The sequence below is a fragment of the Somniosus microcephalus genome, chromosome 18 (genome assembly GCF_052327205.1).
Source record: "Somniosus microcephalus isolate GS21.2 chromosome 18, FLI_Smic_1.0, whole genome shotgun sequence".
NCBI classification, from domain to species: domain Eukaryota; kingdom Metazoa; phylum Chordata; class Chondrichthyes; order Squaliformes; family Somniosidae; genus Somniosus; species Somniosus microcephalus.
The window spans coordinates 46,009,370-46,032,557 of record NC_141004.1 but is presented as its reverse complement, the minus strand read 5'-3'; the positions used below and the strand labels follow the sequence as shown (position 1 = coordinate 46,032,557).

The window sequence follows — 23,188 nt, the reverse complement described above, 5'->3', positions numbered from 1 at the left end:
TCCAATGCCGCAAAAAGTTTAATGACCTCACTCGGATTGTCAGGGTGAGTACCCTTTCCAGTGTCCCCCTCATCCTTGCATGTGCACCTCACATTATGGGCAAAGGGACCTGAAAGCCCTAATGGCCAGCCCTCATCCAGCAGCTATGGGACAGGCATGAACATCAATTGCACATTCTGCACTTAACACACTGGCCAAGCTATTCCACCATGGGAGGCAGTGCACACAAGATCAGGGCTACACACTGGCCAAGCTATTCCACCATGGGAGGCAGTGCACACAAGATCAGGGCGACACACTGGCCAGGCTATTCCACCATGGGAGGCAGTGCACACAAGATCAGGGCGACACACTGGCCAGGCTATTCCACCATGGGAGGCAGTGCACACAAGATCAGGGCGACACACTGGCCAGGCTATTCCACCATGGGAGGCATTGCACACAAGATCAGGGCTACACACTGTACTTAGAGGCCGTCCTTTCTCTTGCAGGCCAAGCTGGCCAATAATAGGAACAGCCGGACTGCAACCGGGGGAGGCCGACCCCAGATCCAGCCGCTCACCGAGCTGCAACATCGCGTGGAGCGCATCATGGGTGGCCGGGTGATTGGCCCCGTTGCATGTGGAGATGCCGACCCTGTTCTGGGCACCAATGGTAAGGACATCAACGTTTGGACCTCTCTTGTCCCACTTGCGCATCAGATCTACATCCTTTGCCACTGTCCGACCAATGCGCTGAATGCCACCACTCATGCATCCCTCGCTGATGCCCTCTCCTCACTCTAAAGCTACTCTTGTGCCTCCCTGCTTTCAGATGGTGAGGAGGAGGTCCCTGAACTTGCCAGTGACAGCCCCTCAGAAGAGGAGGAGGAGGAGGAGCAAGAGGAAGGCGGCCCATCAGGGGAACCCTCATCCGCGGCAACCCATGCGAATGTAGGGGACACGTCTTCCCTGGAGGGGAGCGTGGCGGAAGTGTTGGAGGGGAGGGGAGCTCATGGGACCTGCGGCCTGCAGAAACGCGGGAGGGGGGTGGAAGCTCAGCGGCCTTCTCCCCAGAGGGGGGAAGGGTCAGAGGGGAGTCCAATTGCTGGGCCCAGTGGCGTCCAGCAACGCAGGAAGGGTCAGCCAGCTCGGCGGCCTTCTCCCCAGAGGGGGGAAGGGTCGGAGGGGAGTCCAATTGCTGGGCCCAGCGGCGTCCAGCAACGCAGGAAGGGTCGGCCAGCTCGGCGGCTTTCTCCCCAGAGGGAGAGTCCGGCCTCCAGTCCGGAGATGGTCTTCGCCGAGGAGATGGAACGCCTCGAGGACTTGTCCGCGGATTCGGAGCGCCGGCACACGGAGCTCATGGGGGTAGTGGCACGGTTGCCTGAGGCCATCGAGTCCCTCTCTCGGAGTGTGACCGACGTTGGGGCCTCACAGGCCATCAGTTTGGCGGAATTCGGGGCAGAGCAGGCAGCGAGTGGGCAGCTGATCAGTGGTGCCGTGCAGTCACTGGGTGCTCTGATGAGGTCACTGAACAGGTCAGCACGGGCACTCACTGCTGCCACACTCGCTGTGTCAGCCAGGCATCGCCAGGGCACCCGGCGCGCTGCAGCAGCACTGCGGTCTGTCCCTCGGCAGATTGGTGCGCATGCTGCAGTGCTGGCCCGGGCGAGTGCCAGTGTCTCAGGCGACCAGCGAGCGCCTGCCATCCGCCAGCTTGCCCCATTCCTCCAGCCGCCACTGCCACTCCCCCAGTGGAGCTGCCAGGAGCTGCTGCAGCGACTGATGCTGGCCAGCCACAGCTGCAGCATTCAACAGCCGCCCGCTCGACGGCCAGACCTCGACTAGGCCGACCCCCAAGGGCATCTGCCGTCACGACATGTGCCCCTCTGGAGCCTGCCCCCAGCCTTGCAGCAGCCAATGGCCTTACTTTGAGGAGGAGCAGCAGGGCGGGCAGGGGCCACACAAAGATGGCCAAGGCATCGCCCTAGCGGGCCAAAAAGTCGAATGTGTGGCCAGTTGTGTTTGTTTTTTGAGGCCGAGAATTGGATGTTTGTTTTTTGAGGCCGAGAATTGGATGTTTGTTTTTTGAAGGCCGAGAATTGGATGTTTGTTTTTTGAAGGCCGAGGATGTGATGTTTGTTTTTTACGAAGGCCGAGGATGACGGCCATTTTAGTTGCACTGTTTTGTTAATCCTCTCCAGGTTGTGGGAGCAAGTAATGTGTTTGAGTGTTTTTTGGGGGTTTCGTCTGTTTTTGGTTTTCATGTGGGAAGGGCCCTGAGTTTGTACAATAAAGCATTTTATTTATTAACATTGTCCATGTTTGATCTTTGAAGTGTTTGTTGCCTTAACCGGCTGAGGGCTTGCGGAGCGGCTGCAATCATGTTCTTTCATTGGCACAAGCCATTCCCTGACAGGGGGCCTAGAAGTGACGTTCAATAAGCCGCCGACGGGCGGCCCTTGCACCTTGTGCCTCCCTCCTGGGCTGGTACTCCTCGTCCTCCTCCTCCTCATGCTCCTCCTGCTCCTCCTCCTGAGGTGGTGGTCCAACGTGAGGTGGCAGTGCCTGAGTCCTGCGGATAGCCAGGTTGTGCAGCATGCAGCAAACGACGACGAATTGGGAGACTCGCTCCTGCGAATACTGGAGGGCTCCCCCGGAGCGATCGAGACAGCGGAACCATTGCTTGAGGACGCCGATTGTTTGTTCTATGATGTTCCTAGTCGCTTGATGGCTCTCGTTGTATGCCTCTTCAGCAGGGGTCGTGGGCGCGCGGAGCGGGGTCATGAGCCAGGTACACAAAGGATAGCCTTTGTCTCCAATAAGCCATCCTCTTGGGTGAGGCTGTGCCTGGAACATGTCAGCCACAGTTGTCTGTCGCAGGATAAAGGCATCGTGGCTGCTGCCTGGAAAGCGGGCATTGACAGCTAGGATGCGCTGCCTGTGGTCACACACCAGCTGTACGTTGAGGGAATGGTAGCCCTTCCGGTTGCGGTAATCCTCGGCATGCTCCAGAGGTGCCCGCAAAGCCACATGCGTGCAGTCAATGGCGCCCTGCACCATGGGGAAGCCTGCTATTCTTGCAAATCCCACTGCACGCTGCTGCTGCTTGTCCAGGGTCATGGGGAAGGAGATGAATTGATGTCTCCTTCTGAAAAGGGCTTCGGTCACCTGGCGGATGCAGCAATGCACGGCAAACTGGGAGATGTTAGCGATGTCCCCAGCAGCGGATTGGAAGGAGCCGGTGGCATAGAAGTTGAGAGCCACCATCACCTTCACTGCCACCGACAGAGACGTCCTGCGCATCAGCTGTGGCTGCAGATCTCTGTGAAGCAGCTGGCAGATGTCTGCAACCACCTCCCTTCTGAATCGCAGCCTCCTAACACACATCGCGGCAGACATGGTCAGATAGGAGGACTGCTGGCGGTATACCCTGGGTGGGTAAGGCCTCAGTTGGCGACGCCTGTTGCCCCCTCTGCGTCTAGCCAGGGCTGCCACTCTCTCACGGCGTCTGTAAGCCCTTCTGGCATAAGGCTGAAAGTCAGCGTTGGCACCCAGTGCAGCCCCCATTATATGCTGGCAAACAATGAGCTCTCAATGAAGGCAAAGATAATTGCTAAGCTCTGACCTGAGCCAAAAATACCTGTCCTAGTGTTGGTCCAAACCAGTAAGCTCTCCTCCTTGGTCTCTCTCCAAAAAACCGTTGCACAAGAGTGAATGCTGCAAAATGGCTGGCCTTTATAGTGCAGGGTAAGTGCCCTTTAATTAGAGCTCCCCGCGGCCCGCCTCGGCTGTGTACCGTTCCACTTCACAGTCGTTAGGGCCGCCCAGCGCACAATGGGCCGGCGCGAGTGAAGTTCCGGTTCGGGGTGCACAAAGGGCGTTGCACGACGAAATGACGTCATGATCTGCGCGCGCAGCAGGGCGCGCGCTAAGACTTTGCGCCGGCGCTAAATGTGTACTGAAGTTGGGGCGAGGCGCAGATCGCGCTGCGCCCGGGTGCTAAGCGCCTAGCGCTCGAGATCTACTCCTCCTAAGGCGCTAACGGCTGGCGCGCCCAACTGAATTTCTAGGCCAATATGTTTGACAGCACACTACCAGAAACTTTACATGAACATTGGATAAAACACCCAAGTGGCTTCCCTTGTGTGTTGTTAGTTGGTATGATTGCACTAGGATGAGGGTAAGTGTGAGGGGTGGCTAGTGAGATGGGGATGTGATAATGTAGATAGAGAGAGAGGGATGGGTGGAGGTGCAAGGTAAGTTGGTGTGAGTAAGGATGTGCGGGAGTAGGGTAGGGAAGGCAGAGTGATGAGGATGTGATGAGAAGTACAGCAGGATGAAGGTGAGTGTGGCTTTATACTAACATTTCGTGATCTGATGAGATCATTGAAAGGTTTGCACCACTGCACCCAGGTCCTCCTGACAACATCCCTGCTTGTGACCTCCTCTGCAATGTGCAACCAGGCTGTGTTGGTCTCCTAGGGAGGTCTCTTCCGCCCATCAGAAGGGAACACGACCTCCCTGCGTGCTCTGACTCCCTCCATAAGCATATGGAGGGAGTCATGGGAGAGCTTGGGTGCAGCTGTGCACCTCTGTACAGTGATTGTCAGTGTTTGCAGCACTTCAGTGCTGTGGAACACTAACAGCACAAATGACAAAAGAAAGTTGGCCATGGTCCCTTTAAGGAAACTGGCTGATGACGCATCATCAAATGATGTCACCAAACCCGCTTCCTCTAATTGGACCGGGAAATGTGCTGGACAGCGGGATGTAGCCAGCAGCGCGGTCAGGACCCGTCACCGACGTCACCTGCCCCAGACCCACCGAGGTAAGGAAAATCCCAGCCGAAGTCTCATACAGGGAGGGCAGGATATAATTATTGGCGCTATATATTAGATCTCAACAACCTAAGCGTGCTCAAACGATGATAAATTGTACCACATTTTTAGCAAGTGCAGATTGGAATGGAAATCCACTTTTATTGTGGAAATCCATGTGATAGAAGTATGCAGCAAGATCTCCAATATTTGAAATGTAGTAACTCCACTATATGTTGATATCTTTGAGCACAGGATGAAACCCCTTTAAAGGTCTGTATGTAGTTGTGAGAGTGTATGATGTGACTTAAGATTCATCCATTATTGCTCATACTGCACATCCTCAGGAAGATCAAGACCTTCTTCATCCCACCCACCCCATATCCAGAATATCCAGACATCTTACTGGCAGAACTAGCTTATTGGAATTTTCTGGAGGACCCTGTTGGACAAACAACGTTTCCCAGGATCCATGGCAAGCTCCCCATCCATGTTATAGGAGCATCCAGAACTCTGCTGCCCATTTGCTATCCGACACAAAGTCCTGCTCACCCATCACCCCATCTTTGCTGACCTACATCGGCTCCCCAGTCTGCCAATGTGTTTACTGTTTTCCTTGATATTCAAAAAAGCTAATTGTTTGGGATTTTTTGATTAGCTGATTAATATAAATCTCTGAGCAAAAAAGTGGTAGAAAATTGAAATTAACCTGTTAGAAATTATTTGGGCGGCTGAAATGTAAACTGTTTCGTAGACATTGAAAATCTATTATTTCTGCCAAACAGCCATGCAAGACTACTCATTTTCTATGTTTTAATGAGGTACAATTAAATGCTACATCTGCTCGCTGGATTGAAAATCACTATTTTTGTTCCCCCTACCAAATATATCTTTAGAAAATTGGCAGCAGAGGGGTGTGGTTTTATGTAAAGAAAATTGAGAAGATAGCACCACCCAGGTGCTGGATACACTACCGTTAAAGAACGTCAAGTAACTGAGTAAATATCTTATCACATATCCTGTTCAACATGCTTATCATTCCCTCTGGTAAATTTTTGGAACGTATCCTATAAGATTTGATGCAAGCAATTGTAAGCCCTTAGTTCCTAATAATAGCCATTAAGAGTCTGGGGGAGAAATTTGGTTGTTAGCGCCACCGATTAACGCCTAAAGAGGCCGAGAAGTGGGGCGCTAGCCAATTTCCGGGCAGGCGCAGGGCGCCTAGCACCTCGCCCCATATTGAGCATGCATTTAGCGCTGGCGCTAAGAGCGCCCGCTCATGGGCGCAGGCTGATTATGACGTCATTTGAGTGTGCAACGCCTTTTGGGCGCCCCGAACCGGAAATTCAGTGGCGCCCCCCTCCGTAGCGCCTGCCGCTAATAGTGACAGCTTACCTGGAACCTTACCAAGTCGCTCTCGGGCTGGAGGAGCGTTATTTAAAGGGGACTGGTGTGGTTTAAAAGCGGCAGCCATTTTTGGAGCACAACTTCGTCGAGAGCTACAAAGAGTTGCTGAGCTGCACACTGAGAGCCATTTGACCACTGAGCCAGCACAGGCAGATGATCTTCAGCCTTCTGACCATCACCTTGCTGTTGGTGAGCCTTGACAACAGGGAACCTTCCTGTGGGCACTTATTATGGGGGCTGCATTGGAGGGGAACGTCCTGCTGCTGAATCATCTGGAAAGGGCACTGAGACGCTGGGAGAGGGGGGCAGGCATGGCCAGACGGAGGAGGGCCAACAGACGTCGCCACAGCAGACCTTACGCTGGCAGGGTTTTCCGACAGCAGTTTTCCTACATGACCATGCCGGAGGAGCAGTGTGTCAGAAGGCTGCGATTTAGAAAGCAGGTGGTGACTGAGCTGTGCCAGCTGCTTCAGCCAGATCTGCAGCCTCAGATAAGGTGCAGGACATCTCTGTTGGTGGCTGAGAAGATGCCTGCTGGCCTGAACTTCTACGCGAGCGGCTCCTCTCAGGCTGCGCGTCAGAGGCTGATCAGAAGTAGCTTCTAGGCCCCTCACGGAATGCTTGCTGCCATTCCAAGAACAGGAATGGAACCGGTCTGATACCCCCAAGCCTGTGAAGGGCAAGATGCGTGTAAATAGCAGGCATGGCCATTGTAAATGAAGAAAGTGTTTCATTACACAAAATGTGGTTCCTTCAAACATGAGAAAGCTATGGCAACAGAAAGCAAAACTAATACACTGACACATAACTGCCTCTCACACCCGGGAGACTGTCCAAAACATAAATCACATTCCGACCATCTTCCTTGGCCTTGATTCCACTGCGCCAACCAAAGCATCCAATGCCCCATCAGTGAGGCGTTCCACCTTCTGCCTCACCCTTTCCATGTCTTGCTAGGCTGGTGCGCCACAGGTAGGCTCCCACCGCTTTGAAGGCCTACAAGGCAGTGAGTGTGTCTGGTGATGCCAATTGACCTGCCCCTTTAAGAGCTGGCCGGTGCCAGTGTGTCTCAGGGAAGGTGATTATTGACAGCACCCTCGCTGCGCCTCGCCGCCGCGAAATTGGGTTGCGCCGCCGGGTTACTGCCTTAAGAGTAGCGTGCAGCGCCTGATTTAGCGCTGCAATCACCTTTAGGGGCGCTGCGACCCAATATCGCACTAGGTGGCGCTAAATTGCACCTGGCGCTAAACTTTGCGCATCGCCAGGGCTAGCGCCCCAAACGCGGCTATACCGAATTTCTAGGCCTCTGTGTTTAAAGATTGTTTTGAGCATCAAAGGGGGAAAAGTCCAGGTCTGTAGTGCAGGGAGCCACCAAGGGTGAAAAGAATAAATGGGGTTATTCTGTGATCTGGCATTGCCAATGAAGAGCAAAGCTCTGAAGGAGCACAACTCAAGGAATCATAGGCATGCAGCCCAATTTTTTTTGTCCATTGATTTATGGACAGAAAACCATGGGCTGTACACCCATGATTTCCAGAGATGAGAACCGCTACCTGTTAGAAACACCAGATTGTGGAAGTACACCTTCAGGAGTAAATGGTGGTAAATCAAGAAGTAATGATTTAATTACACCAAGGGGGAAAATTTCTGTAAAAATAAAATTTGTAGACATAATGCACGGTGGCGATCTTCGCCCCCCCCACCCCTCCGTAGATTTGGTTTTAAAAGGAGTAAGGAATGGTTGAGCAAACATGGAAAATTCCACAGCTGTGACGTCCTGGGAAAGAGTGAATTAGAGTAGTAAATAATGCGATGTGTCTGAGATGCATTTGAAAACTTCCACAAACTGCAGGGAGGGCTCATAAACAAGTAACCCACAAGTGTTGGCAATGCTACAGGCAAAGTTGTGGAACTATCACTGCTGTTTCATGGCCTACACATCAGGACATGTTTAAAGAGATTTCCCAACTATTGTTTTTTCTCCATGTAATAGATGATCTGTCTGATTCAAACTCTTGTTTGGGAGCCTTCACTTTTTTTTTCCATTTCCTAGTCCAGTGACCACTGCATTTAAATTCATATGTGCAAATAATGGGTGAGAACAGGACTGAACTCTAGTCAAATAGCCTACTGACACTCAGGATTTGATTTTAAGCAGGAGTTTGTCCCGAGGCCTCATGAGGAAGCCTTTGGCCTCCCCCAGCCACGATCTACAGCCTCCCTCCCTCCCCTTATCTCCGGCCCTGATCTGCAGCCTCTCCTCTTCCCTCCTCCCACCGATCGCGGCCTGGAGTTGATGCTCCCTTCTGACTGCCGGGGACGGTCCCCACGGGTCTCTGGCTGCCGTGTGGAAGTCAGCCCAATAATATTCTAATGAGGCCCTACCGTTAAGATCAGTGGGGCCTCTACGTCCCCAGCCTTGCTGGGTTCTTCGGCTGATATCGGCCTCTCCACACGCTCCCCGACTCCCCATTCATATTGGGGCTCAGTGTCGAGGCTTGCACATGACGAATGGTCATTGGGATGAAGAACTGGTGAGTGCAGGGAATCCATGGAATGATAAGCTAGCATGAGTTAGCCTCTTCAGAAGAGGAGGGGCGAAAAGTGGGGAGGGGGAATGATAAAGAAAAACATGTAAACGGTTGCACAACAAAAGTTTATTAATTGCTACTTTATTTCTACAGCTTATAGAAATCTTGATCTAATATAAGTCTACACTACTTCTTGGCAAACTAGCTGTTTATTTATTAGGATTTAATTCCAATAAAATATTAAGATAGCCATCAAGGTTAGATTTTGTCCCTAAAAATATTTAGTGTATTCATTGTATTGTTTTGTTGCATGATGGAAACTATTGAAGGGTTTTAGTGAAATCAAGCCATCTTCTCAGTTTTACTTAAAACCCCATATTTTCTAAGGAGTGTCAAACCTTTTCACAGATACCATAAACATTTAGGTGACTTTGTGCACTTAGCTCTAGTAGTGACATGAGTGAAACTTATAATTATCTTGATTAAGCAAGCTTTCACTATTCAAGTGTTCAATCTGGAATAGTTGTTTCCCGTTGGATAGCATTGGGCCAATGTGAGAAGACTTTGAGCAGCTTATGGAGTTATTTAATGCCAGCATTTATTAATAACTTGCTGATGGACAACTTTTCATTGTGACAGGTCATTCCTTACTGCTGGTTTGTAGCTCACTATAATGTGAAAAGATTGGATGAGTATGTGGTAACAGGGAATCGTAGATTCAAAGATTCAGACCACTGATTAAATTAAAATTCCAACCTCTTCAATTTAATTTAACAAAGCTCAATTCATAAAGAACTTTGGTGCATAACTATTATTATTCCCCAATTACATTTAATAATGACTTTGTAAAAATATAAACACAGGTTAAAATTGTGCTATCCAATATTATTAATGATGCATTTATACAGCTTGTTTTTCTACTATTTTAAATAAGATGTTAACCCATTTATTTTAAATGTCTTAATGCTTTTGTTAAAATAGTAGAGGGAGGAATTTTGCACAAAAGGATTAGTAATACTGCACCATGTAATTTCAACCCGTAAATCTGTTGTCAAAAGATATCATAGCAAAGGAAACCCATGAGTTATACAAGCGCTGGGTAAAGAATTGTGGAACATGCTTAAATGATCTTTTTCTTTATTTCTCAATCAGGCTGACTTAAAAAATGAACACCAACCCAAATTTGCATCTTAAAAATAATGTATTGTGTCAGCTGTGGCTCAGTGGGTAACACTCTCGCCTCTGAGTCAGAAAGTTGTGGGTTTGAGTCCCACTCCAGAGATTTGAGCACAAAAATCTAGGCTGACACTTCAGTGCAGTGCTGAGGGAGTGCTACACTGTCGGAGGTGCCGTCTTTCGAATGAGACATTAAACCGAGGCCCCGTCTGCTCTCTCAGGTGGACATAAAAGATCCCATGGCGCTATTTCAAAGAAGAGCAGGGGGAGTTATTCCCGGTGTCCTCGCCAATATTTATCCCTCAATCAACATAACAAAAACTGATTATCTGGTCATTGTCATGTTATAACACAATGATAATGTTTGTGGGAGCTTGCTGTGCACAATTTGGCTGCCTCGTTTCCTACATTACAACAGCGAATACACTTCAAAAGTGCTTCATTGGCTGTAAAGCGATTTGGGATGACCTGAGGTTGTGAAAGGTGCTATATAAATGCAAGTCTGTCTGTCTTTACAGAAATTTATACTCCATATAATTGCTGATTAAATGTAGACAATGAGATCATTCAAGATTTTATAGGTGACTTAAGATATTTTAAAGGCAATGTATGTTACCTGCTTTATCATCTTGTCACACTGTGTGAGTTCTAACAGGACCTGCTAAATTACTGAGTTGGCTGTACAGTAGTCAAAAGTACACAACACAGCTGTTCCGATATGTCGGTTCAAAAATATTCAGAAGATGTAATGATGAAACCTAATGAAATGTCATCAATAAAGGGTTTCCTTTTGGGTTTTTTTCTTTATCAGCGACTTGAATTATAATGACCTGGCTGAATTTCCTGTAGCTATCAGAACTCTGAGCAAGCTTCAAGAACTGTGAGTATCATTTTATCAATTATAATGAAAAAGTTGCAAATGGAATTTCACTGCAAAAATCATCAATAATTGTATCACAGAAGAGAGCATGCACTGAGTCTGTGTAACATTCCTGAAAACAGCAAGAGGGCTTGTACATTTCTAAAAAAAAAAGTGGTTCGCAAGCATGCAAGTTCAAATTCCATACACAATATCCATCCATTATATAAAGTAGCAGGGAACACTGACTGAGTTGGAGGCTGTTACCTTAGGGGAGGTTAAGATGGCATTATTCAACCATTCACTCTTTAATCGCACACAGTGTGATGGCAATTAGGTTGCAGCCCTGGAACTGACTGTCAAATAACCATTATCATTGTGTTATAACATGACAGCATTTCAAAAGATCTTTCTCGTACTTGTTGTCACAACAATAAACAGCCCTCAGCTCTTTATACAACTTACCATTGCAGTATTTAATATCCAGTGATGGGAAAATGGTTTTCAATCCTGATTTGCACTGATCATTTAAAAAATGTATGATAGTCTAGGAGGAAGATTCCCTCATTTAAAAAATGTATGATAGTCTAGGAGGAAGATTCCCTCAGTAGTCTACATATAACTAAATTGTAAATCCGTTGATAAAGAACAGATTTATGATTTTGTTACACATTGAAGACAGGTACTCTCCTTAGTCCGTGTGCTGTGATCTACAGAGTATGTATACTTCTATAAATTAAAAATTTGGCTACAAAGTATATCACATAAAAATGCAAATATCAGATTGGTAGCAATTTTCTTCTGAGTCAAAGGTTGTGGGTTCAAATCCTGGCACCAGACATTGAGTTCCACTATTTTAGGCAGGCACTGAGGGAGTTCTGCACTATTGAAGATGCCATCCCTTGAGATCAGATATTACACAAGGTCCTGCCTCCCTATTTCGGTGGTTCAGGGTGGTTACATTTCCCAAGGAATGATTCAAAGAGTAGGGAGTTCTCATGATACCCTGGCCAACATTCCTCCTCCAACCAATACCATCATAAAGAGATTAATTGATAATTCATGTTACGGCTGTTTGTGAAGTCTTGCTGTAAACAACCACAGTCACTTCACTTAAAGTAATTAATTTTGTGTGCTGTGCTTTGAGACATGTTTGAGTGATCTGGTAAGGCACTATATGGTTAGGGGGATTAAATACGTGGGGTTACGGGGATAGGGTGGGATATGTGTTGGTGTAGGGGTTACGGGGATCGGGTGGGATATGTGTCGGTGCAGGCTCGATGGGCCGAAATGGCCTCCATCTGCACTGTGGGGTTTCTGTGATTTGTGATTTCTGTGATAAATCCAAGTTTCTCTTTATAAGAAATGAATTGGACTCTCTTGGGAGGAAAAAACTGTTACTTATAAAAAGATATGTCAAGAATTATGAAGTGTCTTTTAAAGAGCGAACAATAATTGGAAGCTGTTGTAATATCTTTCACTTTGACATGACTGTTTTAACTAATGGGATGCATTTCTGATGTATATTATAGGGGTTTCCATAACAACAATATCAAAGCAATCCCAGAAAAGGCTTTTGTTGGAAATCCGCTGCTTCAAACAATGTACGTTTAATTGCTACCATCTCCGACACTCATTGTTATTTATTCTGTTTCAGTGGGTCTGTGTTAAGCACATTTCTGACAATGCTAAATAATAAAGTTTAACCTTGATTGTTACTCTTCATGGACAAAATTCAAATACCCCTAATGTTGCTGACAGGAGTCTATCAATTTCAAAAGGGCAAAAAATATATTTAGCGATACTACAATAAATTAAAGGGATGTAAAGTGTTTACTACCTAGAAAGTACTCCCAAGGGAGAAGTGAAATTATAAAAATACCTGTACATTTTTTTTTTCAAATTCAATGGTTCAGAATGTTTATCCACTGAGTAGGTAAACCATACAAAGAAACATAGAAGATAGGAGCAGGAGTAGGCCATTCGGCCCCTCGAGCCTGCTCCGCCATTTAATGAGATCATGGCTGATCATCCAAATTCAGTACCCTGTCCCTGCTTTCTCCCCATACCCCTTGATCCCTTTAGCCTTAAGAAATATATCCAATTCCTTCTTGAATATATTTAATGAATTGGCCTCAACTGCCTTCTATGGTAGAGAATTCCACAGGTTCACCACTTTCTGGGTGAAGAAATTCCTCTTCATATCTGTCCTAAATGGCTTACCCCTTATCCTTAGACTGTGACCCCAGGTTCTGGACTCCCCCATCAGGAACATCCTTCCTGCATCTAGTCTGTCTAGCCCTGTTAGAATTTTATAAGTTTCACTGAGATCCCCTCTCATTCTTCTAAACTCCACCGAATATAAGCCCAATCGGCCCAATCTCTCCTCATACGTCATTCCTGCCATCCCAGATATCAGTCTGGTGAATCTTTGCTGCACTCCCTCCATGGCAAGAACATCCTTCCTCAGATAAGGCGACCAAAACTTCACACAAAACTCAAGGTGTGGTCTCACCAAGGCCCTGTACAACTGCAGCAAGACATCCTTGCTCCTGTACTCTAATCCTCTTGCTATGAAAGCCAACATACCATTTGCCTTCTTAACCGCCTGCTGCACCTGCATGCTTAACTTCAGCGACTGGTGCACAAGGACACCCAGGTCTCGTTGCACTTCCCCTTCTCCCAATCTATTGCCGTTCAGATAATAATCTGCCTTCCTGTTTTGCCACCAAAGTGGATAACCTCGCATTTATCCACATTATAGTGCATTTGCCATGTTTCTGCCCAATCACCCAACCTGTCCAAATCATACTGGAGTTTCTCGGCATCCTCCTCACAGCACATACGCCCACCCAGCTGTGTGTCGTCTGCAAACTTGGAGATATTACATCTAGTTCCCTCGTCTAGATCATTAATATATATTGTGAATAGCTGGGGTCCTAGCACCAATCCCTGCGGTACCCCACTAGTCACTGCCTGCCACTCGGAAAAAGACCCATTTATTCCAACTCTTTGCTTCCTGTCTGCCAACCAGTTCTCTATCCAAGTCAGTACCTTACCCCCAGTCCCATGTGCTTTAACTTTGCATGCCAATCTCTTATGCGGGACCTTATCGAAACCCTTCTGAAAGTCCAAATACACCACATCCACTGGTTCTCCCTTATCTATTCTACCAGTTACATCCTCAAAAAATTCCAGTAGATTAGTCAAGCACGATTTACCTTTTGTAAATCCATGTTGACTTTGTCTGATCCTGTCACTGTTTTCCAAGTGCTCTGCTATTACATCTTTTATAATGGACTCTAGCATTTTCCCCACTACCGATGTCAGGCTTACCGGTCTATAGTTCCCCATTTTCTCTCTACCACCTTTTTTGAATAGTGGGATTACATTAGCTACCCTCCAATCCATGGAAACTGTGCCAGAGTCTCAGCTCAGGAAGGCCCAGGTTCAGTTCCCACTGTGCGCTGAGGTAGCTGCTCTCAGTTGGATCATTGGTAACGATGCTACAAATCGACCTGAGTTAGGAAGGTAAAAGCTGGCCAGGTTTCCACTGCTGATCACTGATCTAGTGACCAGTAGCAGTGATTGTGGATAGCCTTTGGGTGAGGACAGGATCCGGTTTGACTGTGATGGTCACTATGGCCTGCCAACACTCGCTGTCAAGGCTCATATCCGAACTATCCGGTACTAGATGGTAATCGGTGCCTGTGGAACTTTATCTCATAAAGAAATTGATGCCTTTAGGAAAGAATTAAAGGGGAGAAGATTGATAAGAAAATGATATGAACAAAAAATCACATTTTATGCTCCGATGGAGACCCAATATTTTGAGTGTATTTGGCTCCAGAGTCACTCTGCTGACATCGCTGACCAGGAGCCCCTGTGCCCCAGAGTGGCTGTGATTATTTTGATGGAGGTCTCAAAGTTAGAGCAGCGTGAGAGCTGATCCAGAGCAGAGAGATTCATCAAAGTATGAAATATATCTAGTGACAGGAAGTACTCCTCCTTCTTTTCATTGCCTTTGATATACATCTATAAATAGATAAAAGTATACTGCAGTCCCAAAATTTAATTTAGTTGGGAAATATGTTTATTATGTGACTTTAAAGCTGCTTATGGACCTTAGAATCTGCCACTTACACGAGAGGCGAGTACCTGGATCAACAATTAACAGATTAATATTTGCAATAGTAAGAATGGGAATGTGGACTTAACTACACACTTCAAAGGAATATCTTTTATTTACTTTTCTTGGCAGAAACAGGGCTTCACACCTAACAATTATACCCTTATGTGAGCCAGACAATGCTATTTGGTTAGTTACTTAATATAAATATTGCTATAATACATATAAACTATTCAGCCGTTGTAGGTGGGTCAAATGCCTTTCTTAGTTAACTCTTAACTATTTTATCCCTAGAACTCAAGACTTCAGTTGAATTTGTCCTCATTCTGGTAACAGGAAAGAGCTAACAGATAGTTAGCTATTTGTTGCCATCGAAAGTCTCTTTCTTAGACCTATTCACAAATGTTAGTATTAGTTAAAGAAAACTCTCCCCCATCATCTGTTCAAACAGTTACAATAAAACGTATGGGTTTCATGTCCGATTGTCTGGCTGGTTTCAGTTAATTCTGCAGGCGACCCTAGTACATTTTGTTATTCAAACTGATACTACACTATGTTCACATCAGCAAAGCAGATGTGAGCTTTGACACTGATGGATGTTGTATGAAAACTTATGTAAACAATTTACTTCCTTTTTAGTCATTTTTATGATAATCCGATCCAGTTTGTGGGGAAATCAGCCTTTCAGTATCTGCCAAAGCTTCACACCTTGTAAGTATGAGCTGAGCCACGTGTTCAATTTCAAAAGTTCAGAAAACTGGCCCAGTAGCTTTAGCAATTGAATGCTTGACTCCCACTCAGAAGGTAATGAATCCGAGTCCTCGGGGTGTTTGCTGCTGGAACCTGTTTGCCTTAGATGTTGAGTTTAGTTTTCTCAGGCCTCAACTGAGGAACTATGCAGTATGAAGACAACCTCAGAGGAAGGAAAAATTGACTCTCTATCTCAGTGCACTTAAACTGTACCTCCTTCTGGCCAGTCATATAGTGACTGGGTACAGAGAAGTCCACAGTATAACAGTTCTGCAGTTTTATATATGGCAGGGAATTTATCAGAAACAAGAAAAGCATGAAAGAATGATCTTAAAAAATTGGTCTTAAAGTTCTAAACATTTGAGGTACTTCCTAAATCTAAATTGTAATAGTGTACACAAGCCTGTAATGTTCATTATTTTGGTAAAGGTGTAGAGACTACAAATGCAATTGAAGAGCTGCAAAGTTCCTGTTATACACAAACATATTGGCATGCAGCAATAGCCCCTGGGTTATTTAAACTGGTCAGGCTGATGGAAGGTTGGACTTTATGAAATATTTTGATGTGAAGTCTATAAAGCAGTGATCTTACAAGGTGTTTTTTTCAAAATTATTTCAAGATATATATATGATGTGACATTTGAATAATAACCAGTGAAGAACAAATGCACTACAAGCTTGCTAAATACTTTTATAGCCAGTTTATATTAGTGTCACTTCCATGGGCACTCTGCCTTCAGATGCAGTGCTATAATATAAACAAGACAGCAAATGGAAATTTTCACGTCGTTGGCCTGTAAAGAAAAAGAAAGAAAATCTGGCATTTATATAGCACATGACCTCAGGACATCCCAAAGCGCTTTACAGCCAATGAAGTAGTTTTGAAGTATAGTTACTGTTATAATGTCGGGGAGTGCGGCAGTCAAATTGCACACAGCAAAGTCCCTTAAACAGCAATGAGATAAATGACCAAATGATCTGTTTTAGTTATGTTGGTTGAGGGATAAATGTTGGCCAGAATACTGGGAGAATTCTCATGCTCTTCTTCGAATAGTACCATGGGATTTTTTACATCCACCTGAGAGGGCAGATGGCACCTTACCTTATGTATAATCCTTCTCCCAACACTGGGGAAGGTCCGTTACCAGAACTATAAAGTTGCAAGCATGACACGTTTGTGATTGTGTGCACTACTTCTGGTTTCTGAAATCAGCACACTATAAATGGCATGAATTTGAAACACTGTGAGCTGCATCATATAGTGCAGTATAAATGGGGTACAAATTCATCATTAAACCTGGGAAAGCAGATGGCCCCTGAAAAAAGAATGTAGCCCAAGAGAACAAAATTAAGAAATCTGAACAGGAAACATTGAAAATGTAAATTATAAGAAATAATTTTGTGAGAATTAAATTGACGGTACATTCTGTATAAAGCAATTAAAATTTGGAAAATTATGAATTTATTGAAACACACAAAAGGGATAGTATCTATTTTAAATGTTATGGTGTAATAATTGCAAACTGTAATGTTATGTTAGATTTTTTTTTCTTTTAAGTAATGCATGAAGAAAGTAATGGATTTTTGCTGTCAATTCCAGGTCACTAAATGGAGCAACTGAAATAAAGGAATTCCCGGACCTTAAAGGAACAACCAGCCTGGAAATACTGTGGGTAGCAAATTTATGTTCATCAAACTTAGATTCTGAATGAACAGCAGGCACCATTTTGCTGCAATTATTACTCTTTTCTTTTGATGGCATTCATTCATCACAAATTATCCATTACATTGTCAGTTCTGTCAGTAAAAATAAAGGTCATGTACTGAGGAACTTCTCGCATGCCTAACTCCAAATAATGGCATAAATTTTCTGCTTCTGGACAGGACTCTGACTCGAGCTGGAATAACCTCACTTCCCAGGGGTCTCTGCCAACAACTCCCAAATCTACGAGTGCTGTGAGTATGGTTTAGTTCCTGGTTATAAATGCATTCCTTCATTAATCCTCAGTGAAACTCTCCGGTAGTTCTTCACTGTGTGGAAGTAAAGCAGAAACTGAACTGCTTAGCTCCATAGGCTGATGGAAATTTGATTTATAGAAACATTTAACAGCTTCTGCTCTTGATGAGAAATCATAGAGCTTAAATCTCATCCTAGTACTGTATATCCTTTATGAGCCAGGCTGGCCTCATAAATTCTATTCTTCGTCCCCACTGAGAGGATTTTCAGGATGGTGACTATAGACTTATGGAAAGGGATGAATACAACTCACAAAACCTGCTGAATGGTGTTAAAGCATGCTTCAAGCTTAAATGTTTACATTTTTAAAAAATTATTCATTGATGGGATGTGGGCGTCGCTGGCTGGCTAGGCCTGCATTTAGTGCCCATCCCTAATTGCCATTGAGAAGATGGTGGTGAGCCGCCGTCTTGAACCGCTGCAGTCCATATGGTGTAGCTACACCCACAATGCTGTTAGGAAGGGAGTTCCAGGATTTTGGCCCAGCGACAGTGAAGGAACGGCGATACAGGTCCAAGTCAGGATGGTGTGTGGCTTGGAGGGGAACTTGTAGGTGGTGATGTTCCCATGCGTCTGCTGCCCTTGTCCTTCTAAGTGGTAGAGGTCGTGGGTTTGTTAAAATGTTAAATATACACTTATGGCCTAAATAAAATATTCACTCGTGAAGTATGATATAATCCCACTCACTCTGACCTTGTCAGTCAAGAGTTAATAGATCCGACCTCACTCCTGGAATAAATTCTGTATAAAAGAACTCCCCATTGGTTATCCTTTGGAAAATATATACCTGCCATGCAATTTCAACTTGATAAACTTGCAATGGTTGCCTTAAAATTACACTGTCGGAAGATTACCATAGCAGGGTTTAATGCTTTCATATTAAATCCCTTAATCCGTTATGTTAACACAGGCATTAACCCATTTATTTTAACTGTGAATATCATCACAAGTCAGTGGCACTGACACTTGTTACCAGCATAACAGCAGATCCAAAACTGAATAATACTATTATCTCATAAAATTAACAGTACAATACAATACAAAAGACAAGGCACCTTAGAGCAATTTCAAGACTGTAATTTAATCTTCGGAGGAAGGTGACAGGTATAAACAATTCACACTTTTCTCTGATGGTTTATGATGTCACTTAAAGACTTTGATTAAATTACTGTGCTGTAATCATTTCCAAAAGACATTATTTAATTTTATGTTCATGTCAGGACATAATTTTAGGAAACCGTGTGGTATTTTCCACTCAAAATTAAAAGGACATTTTTATATTATGACTTTCCATTTTAGTAGATAGTGTCGATCCTCAACATACCTAGATTTGATCAAAAATGAAAACTTAACATAGGCTGGGATGAACTAGATGATTTGTGATCAATCTGAAGGCACATCAAACACACTGACATCAATGGTAGGAATGGACGTGTTCCAAGGGGAAACCTTGGGCTGATGATATCAGGATGGATCCTTATCACTATTTCAGTGAACAGGCAAAGGACTCAATCTGCCCAATCTGTTGCTGGAGGAGTCCTTAAATTTTAGACTAATGTTTTACAGAAAGACATGGGCTATCTAATAGTAAATGCATTAGTTACCTTTCTAGTTACTTCACTTAAGGCTTGCTGAGTTTCTTTACAGTGTGAAGCAATTTCTTATATTTTTAAGGCGGCTTTATCTGGGATTTTATTTTCTCAGTATATTTTATTTGTGCGTCTGAAATATTTTCTTAGTATCTGATGAACACTTTCAACTGTTTTAAAAATTTACATGGCAGCATTAGGCATTGATCTATGGGATGTCAACATGTACATCATAGCTGAGAGCCCCATTGATTGTTTGAACTGAACAGGCTCAAGCGAATATGTCAGATGTCCAGCTGTCAAAACATAATATATCACTTATTCAAAGCAAGTAGCATGTCTAGTGTTCACACCTCAGTAGAGCTGAGGTGGCGAGGGTGCATTTTAATGGAGAAGCACTTATTACAGTAGTGATAAATGGTAAAAATGTTTCTGTTTGTTTTAACCCCCTCTCCAATTTTCTGCTTCCTTTCTTGATGGTGACTCATCCTGGGTTATGGTCCCATGGGTACCAGCTGGTCTAATTTCTTATGTGGCAGCCTAGACACCGAGGGGGAAAAATTCAGTTGCTTTGCGTCTCCTGTTAGCCCCCCCAGTGAGGCGCAAAGTACCTAGTGCCCGGGCGTGGCGCCACTGACGCCTCCCGCGAAATTCAGTGGGTGGTTAGCGGTGGCGGTAGCCGGTAGTGCCCTGTGGCGCTGTGCCTCCAGCGATGACGTCATCGCCGTGCGCAGCACCCAGGCTGCAAACTTAGCTCGCGACCCTTGACCTACCACTGGACGCTATGGCTGACAGAGTCAGGGTGCCGTGTTTGCGGCCGGGGAGGCACAAATTAAAGGGCAGGTGGCGGGCGGCCATTTTTGGGGGGCCGCCTGCCAGCACCTGCCCGCTCTGGCCTCCTCCTGCGGGGCGCCGGCCGCGATCGGTCAGCCCGGTACTCCTCTTGAGTGCCGGGCTCTTTTGCCGCCACCCCACTCCCCGGTGGTCCAGCAGGGCCCCGGTACACACTGCACTAGGCCCCTCCCCTTTAATCAGGGGAGGGAGGCCTGCAGTACCACGGCACTGCGTGCCAATGCTGCACGTGGCACTGCTGCACGCAGCGCCGCGATATTCAATGGGAGCGCCCCAAGAGGGAGGGGGAGCGCTTCCAGTCGTGCCCCACCTCCTGCTTGGGGTGCTACCATTCAATCTCGGGCACTAAGTTTTTCGGGGCGCTAAAAGTAGCGCTCTGGCGATGTTAGCACCCCAAAGGGGGTGTGACCCAATTTTAACCCCTGAATATCAACAGGCTATACAGCTGTGAAGGAGTATCATGAGTGAGCCCAATGCTATCCTACTATCGAGTCAACACCTGTACACTTTCGAGCAGGGGTCGGTGGAGAGCGATCAAGAGCAGGAACTTTTGCTTCATTTTTTTCCCTCCCTCCCAGCCCTGGGACACTTCAACCAATTGCAGAAGCTCTGTTGCTGCCCCACCTGAGATCAGCCTAGATGGAACTGGAATTCTCCTGGTTCTGCGTCCCTTCAGTTCCAAACTGGGCAGCGCACTTGCCAACTGAGCTATTAAGGCAGCTGCAAGAAAATATTTTCATCTGCTTGAAAATGCAGAGCCAAAGGTCAGCAAGCTCAGATAATCAAATGATTGAAATATCTGACATTCAGTTAACAGACTGGGGACTGTATGATTAGATTATGTTAGTATATCAGTGATTTTCTTTCAAATCCTGAGGCAGGAAATAAACAGTTCTCCCATACTTGGCATATTTTTGTTAATACATTGATATGTACTTTGACAAAGGGAAATGTTGGGTAAGTTCACATGATATGATATACCTTAAAGTGTCCTAAAGGCAACACTGCTTTAGTTTTGCCAGTGTCAGAATGGATATTTTCCACACACATCAACTGGCAGTCAATTGTGCAACAGCATTACATCAATAACCACATGTAGTAATTATTGTCACTGTGAAGAAATATTACAACAAAAAAACTGGCTTTATAGTTTCTTAAACGAGGAAAAACATCCCAAGGCGTTTCACAGAAATGTAATCAGACAACAAGCAACACTGAGCCAAAGGAGATATTAGGAGGGGCTGGAATCAGTGGCAAGGGTTTGTGATGGTGGCCAGAGATGATGGCTTCAGTCTTAACCATATGTAGATGAGGAACAGGAGAGGTCCAAGGATAGACCCGTTGGAGAATCTGCAGGAAATGGTGAGGGGGTGGAAGCCATTGCTGGAGATGCTCTGGCTAGAGCTGGATAAGTAAGAATGGAATCAAGTAACAGGAATGAGCTGAACAATGGAGGAGAGGCACTGGAGGAGGATGATGTGGTCGACCATCTCAAAGGCTGCAGAGATGTCGAGGAGGCCGAGGAGGGATCGTACACCACGGTCACAGTCACTGAAGATATCATTTGTGACTTCAATTATGGCTCTTTTAGTGCTGAGGCAGGGACAGAAACCTGATTGAAGAGATTTAAACATTGAATTGTGGGAAATGTGGGCATGGATTTGGGAGGTAACAACACATTCAAGGACTTTGGAGAGGGTAGGGAGGTTAGAGATGGATTGTAGTTTGCAAGGACAGAGAGGTTGAGGTTGTTTTTTTTGAGAGAGGGGGTAATAATGGCAGTTTTGAAAGAGAAATGGACAGGACCAGATGAGAGGGAACCATTTACAATGTTAACCAGCTTGCAAGCCAGGAACAGAAGTTGGGTCATCAGCAGTTTAGTGGGAATGGAGTCAAGAGAGCAGGAGGTGGGCATCAGTGGACTAGATGAGCTTCGAGCAGGCATATTAGGCTGGTAACGCTAAAAATCAGGCAGTATGAAAGTACAATGTTTTTAAGCCAATCCCCCAATTATTGAGTGAACAAAAGTATACTCAATGCATTTTCTAGATTGATGATTAAACCAAGTGATGCCCAGTTTCATAGTATTGCTAATATTCCTTTTGTTGTGTCTGTGTATAATAAGACACAGACTGCAGGAGAAACGGTACAACAGGTGTTTACTCAACGTGGCTCATAGTGGAACTGACTGTACAGATTACTACTCAGTGCTATATACAGGTGTGGTCACTGCCGGTACTACAGTATACATGAGCTGCAAAAAGTAGTTCCCCCCTTAAAGGTATATACATTACAATTCCTCCCCTTTTAGATTAACAGTACCATAACACTCATTTAACAATTAAATATCAAACTAATTACAATTAACACTTTTAACATGCAACATTAGCTGAAAATAGTCTATTTATATATTCAGTCTTTGGGGAGGCTTCCTGATCCTTTCTGGATAGCGCCTTTCCCGAGTGTCTTGCTCTTGGTGCGGAGGCGATTCTGGCCCCCTGTCGTCGGTTGGTTCATCAGCTTCCGATGCTACTGTTTCTGGGGTAGATGTGACCTGTACGTCGGGTTCATCACCAGGTACGTATGGGCGAGGCATGGGGTTGACCTGTTCCTGTGACTCGAGGATCTGGTCAGCATGGCGTCTCACGATGCTCTCCCCAACGTCCACTGTGTACATTAGTGGGCCTTGCCGTGTGCATATAGTTCCTGGCTGCCATTTTTCTGTTCGGTAGTCGCGGGCCAAGACTGGTTGCCCTACATTGAAGCTCCTTGTTGGCTTCTCATGGATGTGCTGGAATTGCTTACTCTCAAAATCTCTTCGTACGTTTGGTCTGAGCAAATCCAGGCGAGATCTTAACCTTCGGTTAAAGAACATCATGGCTGGGGCCTGGTTGGTGACTGCATGTGTCGCATTCCGGTAGGCGAACAGGAAATTGTCCACCTTGTGCTGCAGCGGAATGTTGTCATTGTACATAGCCTTTATTGCCTTCTTAAAGGTTTGTACGAACCTCTCAGCCAATCCATTTGTGGCTGGATGATACGGGGCGGATGTGTAATGCCTTACCCCATTCTTTTTCAAG

The 23,188-nt window shown here is 45.5% G+C and overlaps 1 protein-coding gene across 5 annotated transcripts in view; it reads left to right on the top strand.

Annotated features, from left to right (window-relative positions):
- lgr6 (leucine-rich repeat containing G protein-coupled receptor 6) overlaps nt 1-23,188 on the top strand; it is a 263,473-nt gene that overhangs the window by 217,040 nt on the left and 23,245 nt on the right. For all 5 annotated transcript variants that reach the window (XM_086011410.1, XM_086011414.1, XM_086011412.1 and 2 more), the window contains 5 exons: nt 10,724-10,792; nt 12,304-12,375; nt 15,540-15,611; nt 17,251-17,319; nt 17,535-17,606. In XM_086011410.1, the coding sequence (XP_085867536.1) occupies nt 10,724-10,792; nt 12,304-12,375; nt 15,540-15,611; nt 17,251-17,319; nt 17,535-17,606 (354 nt within the window). The remainder of the gene's footprint in view (nt 1-10,723; nt 10,793-12,303; nt 12,376-15,539; nt 15,612-17,250; nt 17,320-17,534; nt 17,607-23,188) is intronic.